The sequence below is a fragment of the Mustela lutreola genome, chromosome 7 (genome assembly GCF_030435805.1).
Source record: "Mustela lutreola isolate mMusLut2 chromosome 7, mMusLut2.pri, whole genome shotgun sequence".
Taxonomy (NCBI): Eukaryota; Metazoa; Chordata; class Mammalia; order Carnivora; family Mustelidae; genus Mustela; species Mustela lutreola.
In genome coordinates, this window is record NC_081296.1 from 70,880,802 (window position 1) to 70,894,568 (window position 13,767).

Sequence of the window (13,767 nt, forward strand, 5' to 3'; positions counted from 1 at the left end):
TTCTAGGCTTGGGGGATATGAGTCCTTGGCAGATTTCCCCGGGTTGGAAACAGCCTGCTCCATTTTCTCTGCCTTGACACAAGGCTCTGTGAGAGGGGCGCCCTCTAGTGAGCCCAAAGGGGAACCCGCCTGAGCCAGCGTCTTCCTGAGCTGGCCCAAGGTGGATGGCAAGTAGCAGTGACCAGACAGGTCGCCTTCCGATTTAATCCCCCTCTGCTGGCTCAGCTGAGTGGACTAGGAGGGAATGGCATTTCTGAGGTCATTTGCTAACCAGTTTATTGACTAAGAGGTAGTGTCCAAGGGCCAAGGTAGATGTCAGCAAGGCATTAAAATGTAAATCCTGGGATTTTTTTTTTTTTTTTTTTTTTTTGGTCCTTGACAAGACCTACAGTCTTATTTGGCAAATTTGAGACGTGAAGCTTAAAGATAATGTAGCACATTCAGTTAATATTAGACCTGGGACAAGAAGTTTGGTTTCTTCTGCTGCCCAGGGCTTTCATTGTACCAAGAGATCACACAAGTAAAACAAGGACAAAAGGGACTCAGGTAAAAGGAAAATAAGAGGTACAGAGGGATAAGGGGGACTACATGGGAACCGCATTGTAATCCCCCCACCACACACACACACACACACACACCCTATGTAGATGAAGCGAAGTTTCAATAAATGGCCCCTCAAAGAGGCAGGGCATCGAGGGAAGACAGGGCTGCTGTGCAGAAATGGACAGCACCTGCTTGCTTTTAACATGGAGACAGGATTTATAGGCAGCCCCAATGTCTGTTTAGCATATTAGGGCTTTTTGTTTGTTTTTGGTTTTACACCGGTAGGAAGAGGCTCTTTTTCTGACTCCACCTACAGATTGGGGCTGAGGACAGATCGGATATAACCCATCCTGCAGTCAGTTCTGGTAGGTTTACAGAGCTCCAATGATATCTGTAACCAGACTGGAAGTCCAGGTGTCCACCAGGGAGAAGAACCTTATAGGGCACAGTCAGGCTCTCTGTGATGCTCCTCCTTACAGCATGCTTCCAAGGAAGCTTCTGACAGAGGAATGTCCTGGGGCTCAGGACTCTCAGCTGTGGACCGGTATCGTGGGCTCAGGAGTCCCCCTTCCTCAGGATTCCACTCCAGCACAGGATCCTCGCCTGTACTCTGGTTGAAGAAAGCCTTAAGCCTCTGGGGCTGCACCTTGTGGGCCACTGCCATGGCCAGGCCGAGTAGCATACAAAGCAGTCCTGGGGATGAGACAACAGGTGTCCTGACTTGGTGATAGTAATGCCCTCCCAAGAACATCTTCTCCCAAGAGCATCGGAACAACTCTAAGAGAATTTCTGGAGTCCCTGTTTCAGGGCAACTTGGGCTCAGAGCAGTGACTGACTTAGGGTCATATGGCTGGTGTGGCTCTGTTGTTCTGAGTTTGAGACTCTAAGCCCAGTGCTCTTTGCATTACCTCTCAAAAGAGAGAGAGAGAACTCTGAAAAACAGAGAACCCTGGGGGAAAGGCCAAGCACAGAGGAGGAGGCATGAGAAAGGGCATGAGAGAAGAGGAGAAGAGAAGAAACCACAGGACAATTTAGGACTATGTGAGGCAGGGGAAGAGAAGAATGGGGGACACAGAGAAAAGTGTTTGGTGGAAGTGAGCAGAGACATAAGACTGGAAGATTTGGGAAAGAGCTGGGTGAAGAGAGAGTGAGGGGCTGAGGGAAATGACAGAGACAGAAGACACAGGGAGTAGGCATCTATGGAGGGGAAGAGGGTCGAAATGGGGAGAGAAAACCCAGAGATTAGTGATATAAGGGAGATGGGGCTTTAATGAGAGGAAAGGCATCCTGGCCCGCAGAGGCAGACCCTCAACCCCTGCCAATATGGTGGTCCCTGGCCCTCCCTCCCTGGCATTAAGCCCTCCAGTGTCTGGTCTTCAGGGCTGCACCTCACCTGTAGTCAATGTGAGCCAGAAGGCAGGCCCATGGTGAGTGTGCAGCATAGCAGTACCCAGGCGCAGGGCACAGGGTGATGCGAGTGACGTGGCCGTGGAGAAGAAGAGCAGTCCCAACAGCTGGAAGATGCCTGTAGCCAGCACCATGTGGCCACCGTAGACCAGCACGGGCATGGACAGCATCACGTTGGCCAGCAACCAGCAAAGGAAGGCCACCCTGGAGAGCCAGGACTCATTGAAGGCTGGCCTGGACACCTCTACTTGGAAGGGCCCAGGTGGAGGCTCAGGGACCCAAGCATACCCCAAAGATGTGAGATAGGGATTTCTGCCTATAGGTTTCCCAATCAAGCACTGTGGGGTTGGGCCACCCTGTCCCACCAGGGATTTCCATATAAGTGAAGGAAAGATGGGTAGAAACTCCATTCCCGGGTCTAGGCCAGCAGGGCCTCCATCCCACCCTCACCAGAGCATGGCTGAGGTGTAGTGTCCTGCCAGGCGGTACTGGCCATGTAGACCACATGGGCTGTTCGGGGTAAACTTCTCAGCCAGGTAGAGCACGGGGTCCGGCAGCCCCTTCTCCAGTGCCTTTGTGTACTCCTCGGCATAGTTTTCACCCAGCCGCCAGGTGAACTTCTCATTGTAATTGATGGTCTCATTCAGCTGCTGAACTGGGGTCCCTGGGGAATGGGACAGGTATGCTCAGCAGGAACCCCAGGACCAGAGTGGGCATTTGCCTGGGTAGGGGCTCATCACATTGGGTAGGACAGGAGCTGGTCTCAGTCTCTGGAAATTTCCCTTCCTACCACCCCCCCCCCCCCGCCATCCTGTAGATCCAAATTAGATCCCAAAGACACAGAAGAATCTTCTCCTCCCTCCCAGGTTAGAGCCATCCCTCACCTGTGAGTGTAATGTTGACTCCTCCCAGACCAACCTGCAGCCCCACATCAGCGCTGATCCATTCGGAACTGAAGGCCTTGTATGATGTGTTGGTGCTGACCTGACCGACGAACCACTCAGAACTGAAATTCACAGCTGGGGTTGGAGAGGCGGACATGTGGGGGACTCAGGAAGGTCCAGGCATTACTGGGTTAGAGTCAGAAGGAGAGCTACAAGAGGTCTAGGTCTGTTTTGCTCATAATTGAGTATCCGTTAACTAGATCAGTGTCTGAATCACAGTTAGTTTGTCAATAGTATGTTTGCCCAAGATGAACAAAGGGTCAGAACCCAAGATTTCCTTTGGTGACACTCTGCTTACAGCCCTCCCACCCCTCCCTCCCCTGAAGCAGAAGATGCCATGAGGAAACAGGGAGAGGAGAGGCTGGCTGCAGAGGGAACTAGATGGGACAGAGGCAACTGACCAGGATTGTACTCACCCAGAATCACAGCCCCGATGAACAAGCTGGTCACCACCCGGAGCAGCCAGAACAGCCTCTGAGTCACAGGGTGGGTGGGGTTAGGGATGAACACCCTCCTTCCAAATCCACCCTTTCTCTTCCAGACTTGGGTGTGTGTGGTGTGGGGGAGGGATTCTAAAACTGGGGTCACTTGGTCAATTGTGATCAGAGTGTCTGGCATATAATAGGTGCTCAATAATTATCCATTGAATCAATGAGTAGGAAACTCCCTCCTGGGGGTGGGGGTGGGTGACACTTTCTCAGGACTGAAGTCTCTTTCCTGAGTCTCGTTGTAGTCAGAGAGTCTGGCCCCCTCACCTTGAGGCCAAGATCTCTCTGGGGCTGGGGTCTCCAGGGCTGGGCTTGTTTCTCACCATCTTGCCCCGAATGCCAGGCAGGATGATGATGAAGGTGACCAGTGCGGTCACAAAGATGGCAACGATGACGGCCAAGGTGGTGTCCATTGGGAAGATCGGCTTGTGGCCCACATAGAAGGGGAATGTGTGTCCCAACGTAGCCATTTTGCCAGGGTTGTGCAGGGGAGGTGTATGCTGTAGGACAACAGGCATGTATGTCTATGTGCCAGGCACTGTTCTTGGTGCTGGAGATACAGCAGAGAATAAACTAGCCCAGGTTGCTCAACTCTGGAGCTTACCAGACGCTACTGCTACTGCCATTCCTCTGCCCCTCTGCCATTCATCTCCCTTTGTTTCTACTGTGAGGGCACAAGGGTCTTGGTCTGATAGTCTCTGTTGCCCCATGCTCCTTTCCTAAACTGCAGGTACCCTAAATCAGGGCCCCAACTACCCTCAAGTGTTCTCTGCTCCTTCTGGGACTGTCTTAAGAAATATAATTCTCTTTTATCTCTCTCAGGCCTCCAGCACAATCAGACAGATCACAGGACATAAAAAGATCTATCAAGTGAAGGCATAAGGGTGAAAGATGGTATAGATTACAAAAAGTTGGCTTTCCTTTTCAGTTCCCAAAGAAACAAAGGCCAGAAAGCACTGCTAAGTATCTAATCCAACTACATCGTCAGAGGGCTGATTCCCAGGCCTGGCACTGCTCGCACTGGTCTGTCCAGCTTTCTCCAGCACCCTGGCTCCTGCTCTGGCAGCTCCAGAATAAACAAACTAAACTGAGTTCACTTTATCTTACAGTCAATGATCCCAGCTTGTCAGTATCCCTGTGTGTGACCTGTACTGGAGCCTTGGTTTGCCTGGGAGGCTCCCTTATTTATATTCTGACCTGGTAGTGTCTTGTTAAGCGATGTGTTGAAAGAATAAGTTTGGAGTTGTGCAGCTCTGTGTCAGCCTCTGCCACTTCAATAGATGGGAAAAGGGGGCCATTTTATTGCTCCATTTATCTCTTTATCCAATCCTTCTTGGAAGGAACCCTGGGCTAGAATCAGTTCTGGGTCCAGTTCTATTCCTCACTAACTTTAAAACATTAGGCAGTCAAATGACAACTTCCCTGGCCCTTGGTTTCCTCATCTACATTTGTTTATGATGCTCTCCATCTCCACTCCATTTCTAAATTCTGTGATTCTTCTTTAATACTTTGTGGCTCCCAGCCTTCCACTTTCTTCCTTGGCTGGCCACCTCCTATGCTGTCTCTGGGGTAGCATAGTGTCAGGCAAAAAGACAAAGTGACAATTTTCTTTTAATCCTGTCTTTTGGACAAGTCACACAACTTCTGAGTCTCAGTTTTCATATGAAGTTTTGCTTTTTTTTTTTTTTTTTTTTAACTCTCCAATTCTTCCATTCCTGAAGAACAGGTATCTCTTTTCCTCCTGGGCTCTCACTCCAATCCTGCCTGCCTTCGCTACCACCTTTCTCATTAGCCATGCCCTTTCTCTTTACAATTTTTCAGCTTCCCTTTCCCTACTGGCTCTTTCTTCCAAGGATGTGTGTAAATTTCTCCCATCTTAGGAACACAAAGGAACACAAGCACAAGACTCTCTCCCTCGACCTTCTTAGTCCCCTCCAGCTACTGTCTCCCCTCTTCACAGCCACGCTTTCTGGAATAACAGACTATGTTGGCGTTTTCACTGTTTCATCTCCTCAACCCATTGCAGTCTGGCTTCTCTCTCCAAGAACTCTCCAACTTCTCCATTAGGTTACCACAGGCTAAATCCAAAGGGACGTTTTCACTTCCCATCCTTCTTGATCTCCCTGTGGTATTCGGCATGTGGAAGTTTCCTTCTTTCTTGTCCTCCTTAGACCTCCATAACACCATGCTCTCCTGGGGTCTCCTGCCTTTGGCCATTCCTTTTGTGGCTCCTTGGCCAGTCCTTCTGAAATGTTTCTGTTTCCCAAGAGTCTGTCTCAGCTTTTTCTTCTAGGACTCTTCATGATGCCCTAAGCAAACTCATTTATTCCCGTGGCTGATGCATCTCAAATATATGTCCCCACGTAGACCTCTTACCAGGGCTCCAAATACAAAAGGTCCAATTACCCTGTTGACATTTTCACTTGGCTTTCACATGGATGCCTCAGATTTAACAGGTCCCACACTGAATTCACTGTCTCTGCTCTACTTTTTATTCTGTTTTGTCTCTTTGGTGGCATCACCACTGTATCAATAAAATAAATCAGAAAGCTGGACCATCTTACCTCCTAAACATTTCTTGAAACCATCCATGCATTTCCTTCTCTACTGCCCTAGTTCAGCCTCATACTATCTTGCCTGGTGCCAGAACATTTTTTTTCCTAGCAAGCAAATATAATCCTTTTACTTCTTTGCTCTGGGAGAGCAGAGATTAGACTTCAATCAAAATCTCACAATCACGTATGAAGTCCTCTGTAATCTGATCTCACCTCTCATCGTAGCTCTGTGTTTGGCGCAGCCTAACCTCCAGACATACTGAATTATTGGCCTCTTCCTGAATCTGACATGCTCTTTCAAGTCTTCATGCCTTTGTATATACTATTTCCTCTGCCTGGAATGCTCTTACCCTTTAGCAAACTCCTTTTCACCCTTCAAGTCTCAGCTTGTGTTACTTCCTCTGTGAAGTTTCCTCTGACACTATTGGGCCAATGTGGATGTTCCCACCTCTAATAATCTTATTACATTTTGAATACACCTCTATGATCACAATAATTACACCTATTGTAATTGTTTGAACATCAGTCTTCCCATTAGCTTCTAATCTCGATCTTTGCATCCCCAGCATGTAGCATATACTACTACTCAGTCTGTGGGGTGAATAAACGAATATATGAACGAGTGCCTTCCTCTCCCTGGAGGTGGCATCTTCTATTTCACACACAAGAGGGAGCTCTAGAAGGTATTAAACTGTCATTCAACATTGTCACCAATATAGGGTTAAGATTGGGCAGGAAGGGATTTGACCAACCCTGTCCATTTTTAGCGCTTTCACAAAATTTTGAGAGAGCCTCTTCCAGTGGTTGGAATCCAAAGCAGGAGTGGTCATGTTTAATCGAATCGGAAACATATATTTCAAATCTAGCTGAAGACAAATTATTAAGAACTTGTGGATTAAGTTATCTTTTATAAAATGTGATATGCTACTTATTTTATTTATTGGCTTAAGAATACTTTATCTATGACACCTAGACTGAAGCCATTACAATTGTGATAGAAGGCTATATATATATATTTTTAAGATTTTATTTATTTATCTAACAGACAGATCACAAGTAGGCAGAGAGGCAGGCAGAGAGAGAGGAGGAAGCAGGCTCACTGCTGAGCAGAGAGCCTGATGCGGGGCTCAATGCGGGGCTCGATCCCAGGACTCTGGGATCATGACCTGAGCTGAAAGCAGAGGCTTTAACCCACTGAGCCACCTAGGCGCCCAGAAGGCTATATTTTTAAGAAAAGTCTATAAAATGTAAAACATCTTGCATAACAAGGTAGGAAGATAAAGCAAGTTTCCTGATACTATGAATATATTTTATACGCCGAAATTTCAAAAACAAACATTTGCAATATAAGCGAATAAAGTGTAATGTGTTTGGGTTAGCGTTATATGTTAGCATTATTCCTACATATATTTTAATGGGAGTTTATAAAATATTTTACAAGAATGGCTCATCTCTATTAACATCATGCTTCAAAGAAACACTAACAAAAGGCTAAGTACAAAAGAACAATGTTAACTTATTTCAATTCTCCAGAATATTTATTAAAGATGACTAAAGAAAAAAGATAGCTGGTGGATAAAATTCACCTTTAATTTCTTCATGGCTCCGTAGCTCAGGGGTTAGAGCACTGGTCTCGTAATTTCTTCTTACTTAACTTGATGAATTAGGTTTTCCTTAATCTGCATCCCCTAATCTAAAGTTAATTTTGGATGACCCTGATCCCAAATTAGTTTTAATTTATGAAGCTAACAGGCCTCCTGCATGAAGTGGTGAGACTGAAATAAAAAGTCCCTGTGCCCAGCCATCCTGCTCTTCCTGCAAAGCTTGTAGTTTCCCTCTGGAATATCTTCCTCCTTGGCCTGCCAAGGAGGCTCTGACAGTAGAATTTCCTCCAACCTGAGAAAAATCTCTTGTCAGTCTTCACACAGTTCTGCCCTAGCTCACCACCATGACTGGCAGATATACACAATGGACACCGATATAAATAAGACAAGATACAGTCAGACACACACCTACAATTTCATGTAAACAGAAATATAGACACAAGAAGTAAGTAGTTCTCAGTAACATAGAGAACTGGACACAGAAGCCCTCAATTAGAGGCCCCAGTGACAAAACTGAGGTGCTTTCTCAATGGGCTGGGCCAATCCCCACACTTGGGCCCTCCTTTTTCCCTGGCCTGGAGAAGTAAGGGTCACTTTTTCCCCTTTCTGAACTCCTTAAAATACGGAAACATTTCTAATGCTCAGTTGTGTTTCAAACAGTTATCTAAACTTTACCTATCTCAGGTTGAAGTGGGGTTCCTGTGTGTGTATAAGGGGTGGGCAGGAAATAAAGTTACACATCTTTAAGAAAATTCAGCCTGGTACAGTTGGTCTTTAGTATTCAAAGTTGTCACATGCTTTCTTAGTGCTCTGTGGCCCCACTTGTAGCCTCCCTCTGCCCACCTCCCCCATCTTCTGGAACCCAGAAAGACTACGAATTCCCTACAAAGGGGGGAATGGGTGACATGGCTGGAGTTGCCACAAGTTCTGGTTGATGACACACAGCTACTAGAATGTGGTATTTTGTTTCTCTGGTGGGGGTTGGTCCCATTCAAAGTTTACAGCTCTAGCTGGCTATGGGGACCCTGTCAGGAGCTCCTGTCCCGGTCTCTTCTCTTGAAGAAGGCATGTGGACATGTGTATGTGTGTTGTTGCACTAAGTGTTGAAATAGAAGATCTGAAAACTGGGGTTGGGCAGGAATCCCCAGTAAGGGCTGACGTGAGTAAGGAGTCCCGGGGCGCTGAATCATGCAAGTCAAACTATATAGTCTCCAGGTAAGCCAAGATAAAGATCCCATGTCTGTAAACCTAGTGGCATGTATGGCCTCCTCTTCATTTCTTACCAAGGCCTCTTTGAGGAACTGGCTCTTGATCTGAACTTGCTCTTGGGTGGATGCGGGAAGTACACCCCTAGGGGCCGGGGCAGGGACGGCACTCTAAGGCTCCCTTCAACATCCACCCCTCAAAAGGGACGGCACCGACCCTAGCAGCCCCATCCCCGCCACTCACACCCGGACCACTGTTTCCTACCTTCGCGTCTCGCAAACGATGCGTGCGTGGCAGCCCGCGCCGCTCGCTTCCTCCTTGTGGAACCTCACGGGCAGCGCTTCTGGGGGTGGGATTAGGGCGGGAACTAGGGCCAGATGTTCTGTCACCGAAAACGCACTCCCCTTTTCTCGGCGGAGCTCGCGTCCCACCCCACGCTTCTCCTAATGCACTGATGGACCAGGCTTCGACCGGACAAACCGGGTCCGGGGTGCTTCCCCGCCCACCACTCCAAGTCGCTCTCAACCTTCCCAGACCGCACCCGAGACTTTGAGGCACTGCACACCCCCCACCCCCCTCCTCGGCCTGGGACAGAGGAGGGACGGCGCACAAGAGCGGTCCCCTCCACAGCCATCCTTCTGGCCCCCCTCCTCCTGCCCCCTACCCCGAAACCCCGGCAGCTCCCGCACAAACCTAGCGATGTAGTCCGGGGACCCGCGGGGCGCGGGCGGGGCTCTAGGGCCTGAGACCTCCGAGAGCTCACGAGGAACCCTGCGGGGGGGGGGGGTGTTGGTTAGGGTTGCCACAGATTCTTTCAGGGTCTTAGGACGAGTGCCTTGCTTGGACGCCTGGCCTGGACTGCCGGCATTGACCGATCCTCTTGGTCTTGGAGCGCACACCCGAAGGTGTGGGGAGTTTGGGGGAGCGCCTCCCCGGTCCCCTCAACGCCCGCTCCCCAGCCACAGCAGACTTGTTCCTTTCGCTGTCCAAGTAGCCGCACTAGCCGAGCCCTCGCCACGGACCGGACCCGCCTGAACCCTGCGAGCCGGCCCCGTCTCACCTGGAGCGTCCCTGTCCCCTCGGAGCACCTCGGCGGGTCCCCGGCGCGCCGGCTGGTATCCCGCCCCACTCCGCCCCGCCCCGCCTCAGAACCCGCCGCGCAGTCCTTCTTCACCCCCAGCCCCGCCCGCCCCGCGCAGAGCTGCGGAGGAAGCCGGCCGGGAGCGGGCGTCGCGGCAGCGCTGCGAGCGGGGACGAAGCCCATCGCCCTCGGGGGTCCAGGGACGCAGCCGCCACAGGTCAGACCCAGACGGTTCGCGGGCCTAGGTGCTCCGGGGGAAGGGACTCCCCCCGCGTGGCTTCGGCGGAGCGTGCCCCTGCTCGGCCACGCTTTTTGAGGGAAGCGGAAGTGTCGCCCTGGGCCCCCTACGCCTCAGTCGTTAGCCTGAGCCTGTTCAGACCTCTTCCTTCCGCACCTCCACCACCAAAGTTTTGGGTTCTTCGAGAACTGGGAATGCTGGGTGGCCTGGTTTGCTTGGGCCTAAAGGATCTCTGCGGAGCGACATCAGGGAGGTAACTTTGGGCTTTTAAGAGTCCAGGCTTCCCCTCAGCCTACCCTGGGGACCGGATTGGAATCCCTATGGCCTTGGCTTATATTTCTCCTATCTCAGGGTCACCATTGTAGGACTTCAGGCTGGAAAAGTAGCCATGTGGGACAAGCACAAGGTAGGCCTGTGTTCCCTCCAGAGTTCTGCCAGGGCCTGCAGCTTCACTGCCCTGTCATAAGGTTATGCCCTCCACTCAAGGCTGTTAGAAAGTTACTGAACCAATGTTGTTGTATAAATCACTGTGGCTACCCACCCGAAAGTAGTGGTTATTAAGCATGCCCACATTCCTCTTCAGGTTTATCCCCACAGCCGGGCCTGAAAGTTCACTGCATGCTTTTCCCGGCTGAGTGGTCTCTGGGGCCCAGATCCTGAAGAAACGGTGGAAGGAGGGAAGGGGCAGAGCATCCTAGATCAGGGAAGGACCACTGTGGCCAGTTCAGCATGCCCACCCTTATGGCTTCAACCATTCAGGACCCTGCTTTTCACGCACTATCAAAGGTCACCATGTGGACAATCTCTGGGATGGAGTGGGTGGAGTGCTGACCTTTTGAGTTATGACAGGGCCTAAGGCTTTTCACTTGTTTAATGGGAGATGGCAAGTTGGGATGAGCTCACCCTCTGGGACTAGACAACATGTTCAGGAGTCCTAAGGGTTTGGTTTGAGATAAGGCTTTCTCTGATAGCTCCCCAGTCCCACCCCCAGCCCCCAGTTTCTATGGAAGATCTTTACTGGCCTGAGGCACTTCCTGTGCCAGTCAAGAGTCCCAGCCTGAGTCCCCTGCTGCCTCTGTTTCCCTCTTGTCCCTGGGTGATTTGTTAGCCTGGGGAGAGAGAGCAGAAAGCTGGCACCAAAGACAGGAGAGCCTGGCACTGCATTCTTTGAGTCCACCAAGAGGAGCCTATCTCCAACCCGCCCTCTGTCTACATCGTATATACATAACACCTGTTGCCATTCTTGCTTTGTTCAGCCTCATTCTCACATTTGATTCTGGCAACCATGCTAGGAGATAGACAGTTCAGGCATGGTTACTCCCATTGTTGGAAGAAGTAACCAAGGTCCAGACCAGGTAAGTGACCTGCCTAAGACCACACTCGTGGACTAGCAGCAGCTCAGTGTCCTGGCCCCCAAGTAAGGCTCTGTCCAAGGAATATACACTTCAAGAAGCTGGGCCAAAGCAAGGTGTTTCAGTTAATCTAAGAAGGTAAGTCCAGGAAGGCAGAGATTTCTGTTTGCTTTGTTCACCACTTAATCTCCAGCTCTTAGGTCAGCCAGTACCTGATACATAGTGGGTGCTTGTCAAATGTTTGTTGAGTGAGTGAAAGATTATTGGGAGACCGTGAGTCTCCTGCTCTTTGCACCCCACTGTGGTGTTGGCCCAGGCCACACGTAGATTCCCAGGGACCTTCAGAGGCCCTGGCCTGACTCTCCTGAATTGCTGGGACTCATTCTTCCTGTCTTCTTCTAGGGTCTCCATTTTAGGGTGTTTTAATATCTGAGCCCAGTTATCATATTCATCATGGGTTTCTATCTGGCTCTGGCATGGACACTCCTGATCGGGTCATGGACAGCCATGGGTAAGTACAGATTGAAGAAGTATAGCTGGGAGCAGAGGAACCCTGCTCTGTCAGCATTTCCTATTTCATTCCTTACTGTCCGGAGGCCCTTTCTCTCTTCTCTGTCTTCTCTCTTTTTCATAAAGTAAGGACCCCTGATCCCAAATGAGAAAAGACTGATGAGGCATACAAGATAATAAAGGATCCTGTGGTCAGACTAGACCAAAGCTGAAGGGAAGTCACCAATGTTTCAAAACAATATGAACAAAACAAAAGCAAAAACAAAACCAACCAACCACCACTACTAATATGGGCGGTCCGTTTGATTTCATCTTGTTTCTGTCAGCTTTGGACAGTCTCTTACTAGACTCTGAGGCCATTCTCTGAAGTCTGGGTCTCTGAGAAGGAAAGTAGGTTTGAAATGCTACAGGTTAGGTTAAAAAAGAGCCAGTTCCTGGAGTGCCTGGGTAGCTCAGTTGGTTAAGTGTCTCCCTTCAGCTTGGGTCATGATCCCAGGATCCTGGGATAGAGCCCCACATGTCTTTGTTGAGTTCCCTGTTAAGCAGGGAGTCTGCTTCTCCCTCTCCCTCTGCTGCTCCCCCTGCTTGTGCTCTCACTCATTAGCTCTCTTTCTCTCTCAAATAAATACCTGCCTTTTTTCTTTTTTTGAGGGCCAGTTCCTTATCATCAAGGGCCCGTGGGGGAGATAGAAGAAAAGGAAGCAGAGAAAACCTTTGGAAAGTCCTATTCTGAATGAAGGCAATAGACGCCTACAGCTTCCCCCAGGACAGAGCTGTTTGCATTCTCATTCCTTCTAGCTCTCTCTTTGCCTTGACCTTGGGTTTTCTTTTTCTTGTTAGCTCTTGGCACTTATTCCCAGGAGGCATTCTCCCTTTTGCTCTCCCCCAAAGACCCTCCTCCCCCTTGTTCTGCCACTAGTTCATCTTTCTTTAGAGATCACATGTATGTAGTCTTGCCAGTTCCTGCCCCAAGTCCAGGATTCTTAGCTGAGGTCTTTGCTCAAACATCAGAGCCCGAGTCATTTTCCTTCTCTGACCTTCTGATGAATGAGTGTGCACACATGGGAGTGTGGGTCAGGAGAGGAGCTCTGAGATCTTGTGCTTGGTCTGAGTGTAAAGACAATCAGGAATGGGTCTCTCTCTGGCTGATGAGTGTCCTTTGTTCTGTTCCCCGAAATGAGCAGAGAGAGCTTCCGCCCTGTAGTCTTCTAGTTTGGGGAAAGAGATCTGACTGGTCATCTGATCTACTGACCAGAAGGACTCCCATTCCACTTCTGATTCTGGATCCTTCCCTCCCCCTTCACTGCCTGAGTTCTTCCCTCAACAACTGAGTACTCCCTCCCAGATTCTAGTTTTTGGAAAGTAGAATAGGGTCAATAAGAGGAATTACATGAGGAACATGATGCCTCAAAAGAGGAGGGGCTAAGGTTATCCCATGACCAGGTAGTCCCTGATCTGGTCCCCACCCCAGAACCTGGAAAAGAGACCAGAGTAGCAACAGGCCCCAGAGCCACAGCCCCAGGGCCCACACCCTTGCCCTCGCTTTGCTGAGCAGGTGAGGGCTAAGCCCCTCTCCATACTTCCCCTACCCAGGGAGTGGTCACAGCATGACCTCTCCTTCCCTGGTTAGAAGAGTGGTTGGCTTTTGGGGTGCCATTGGCTCTTGCTCCATATGATATCTTAAGGCTGGGAATGGTTTCTGTCCTGCCTTGTCCCCGCAGGGAGCTGAGGTGTGAGGGCTGTAGTAGGCTCCTGTGTGCCCTTCCACATTGCCACTGTTCTCCAGCTCCATCTTGTTCTGGTTATTTGTCAGCACACACTGCCTCTGGCTACACTGCT

General features: G+C 49.9%; 2 protein-coding genes across 9 annotated transcripts in view; one reads left to right on the forward strand and one right to left on the reverse strand.

The window, feature by feature from the left end:
- Nucleotides 1-469: 469 nt before the first annotated feature.
- On the reverse strand, nucleotides 470-9,860 carry DUOXA1 (dual oxidase maturation factor 1). Of its 2 annotated transcripts, none has more exons than XM_059181424.1 (9): nucleotides 9,808-9,860; nucleotides 9,412-9,518; nucleotides 9,012-9,090; nucleotides 3,706-3,882; nucleotides 3,311-3,368; nucleotides 2,835-2,969; nucleotides 2,401-2,614; nucleotides 1,937-2,154; nucleotides 470-1,236 (listed from the first exon to the last, which is right to left on the reverse strand). In XM_059181424.1, the coding sequence occupies exons 4-9, from the start codon at nucleotides 3,850-3,852 to the stop codon at nucleotides 980-982; spliced, it is 1,029 nt and encodes a 342-aa protein (XP_059037407.1). In that variant the 5' UTR covers nucleotides 3,853-3,882; nucleotides 9,012-9,090; nucleotides 9,412-9,518; nucleotides 9,808-9,860; the 3' UTR covers nucleotides 470-979. The 2 variants fall into 2 exon arrangements, with proteins under 2 accessions (XP_059037407.1, XP_059037406.1); XM_059181423.1 differs by having other exon boundaries at nucleotides 9,441-9,518; nucleotides 9,808-9,854.
- An 87-nt stretch (nucleotides 9,861-9,947) lies between these two features.
- DUOX1 (dual oxidase 1) overlaps nucleotides 9,948-13,767 on the forward strand; it is a 32,763-nt gene continuing 28,943 nt past the window's right edge. For 6 of the 7 annotated variants that reach the window (XR_009355545.1, XM_059181426.1, XM_059181428.1 and 3 more), the window contains exons 1-2: nucleotides 9,948-10,045; nucleotides 11,821-11,929. Coding sequence is in view for 6 of the 7 variants with exons in the window: in XM_059181426.1 (XP_059037409.1) it covers nucleotides 11,872-11,929 (58 nt within the window). In the remaining variant the exon portion in view is untranslated. Of the gene's footprint in view, nucleotides 10,046-10,414; nucleotides 10,473-11,820; nucleotides 11,930-13,767 lie in introns of those variants that run through there. The other variant, XM_059181427.1, reaches the window with a different exon arrangement.

Coding starts and splice junctions, on each gene's coding strand:
- DUOXA1 (XM_059181424.1), bottom strand. CDS start 3,852: ATGGCTACGTTGGGACACACATTCCCCTTCTATGTGGGCCACAAGCCG. Junction 3,369..3,705: donor CTGGCATTCGGGGCAAGATG/GTGAGAAACAAG, acceptor CCTGTGACTCAG/AGGCTGTTCTGGCTGCTCCG. Junction 1,237..1,936: donor CTGGCTCACATTGACTACAG/GTGAGGTGCAGC, acceptor TCTCATCCCCAG/GACTGCTTTGTATGCTACTC.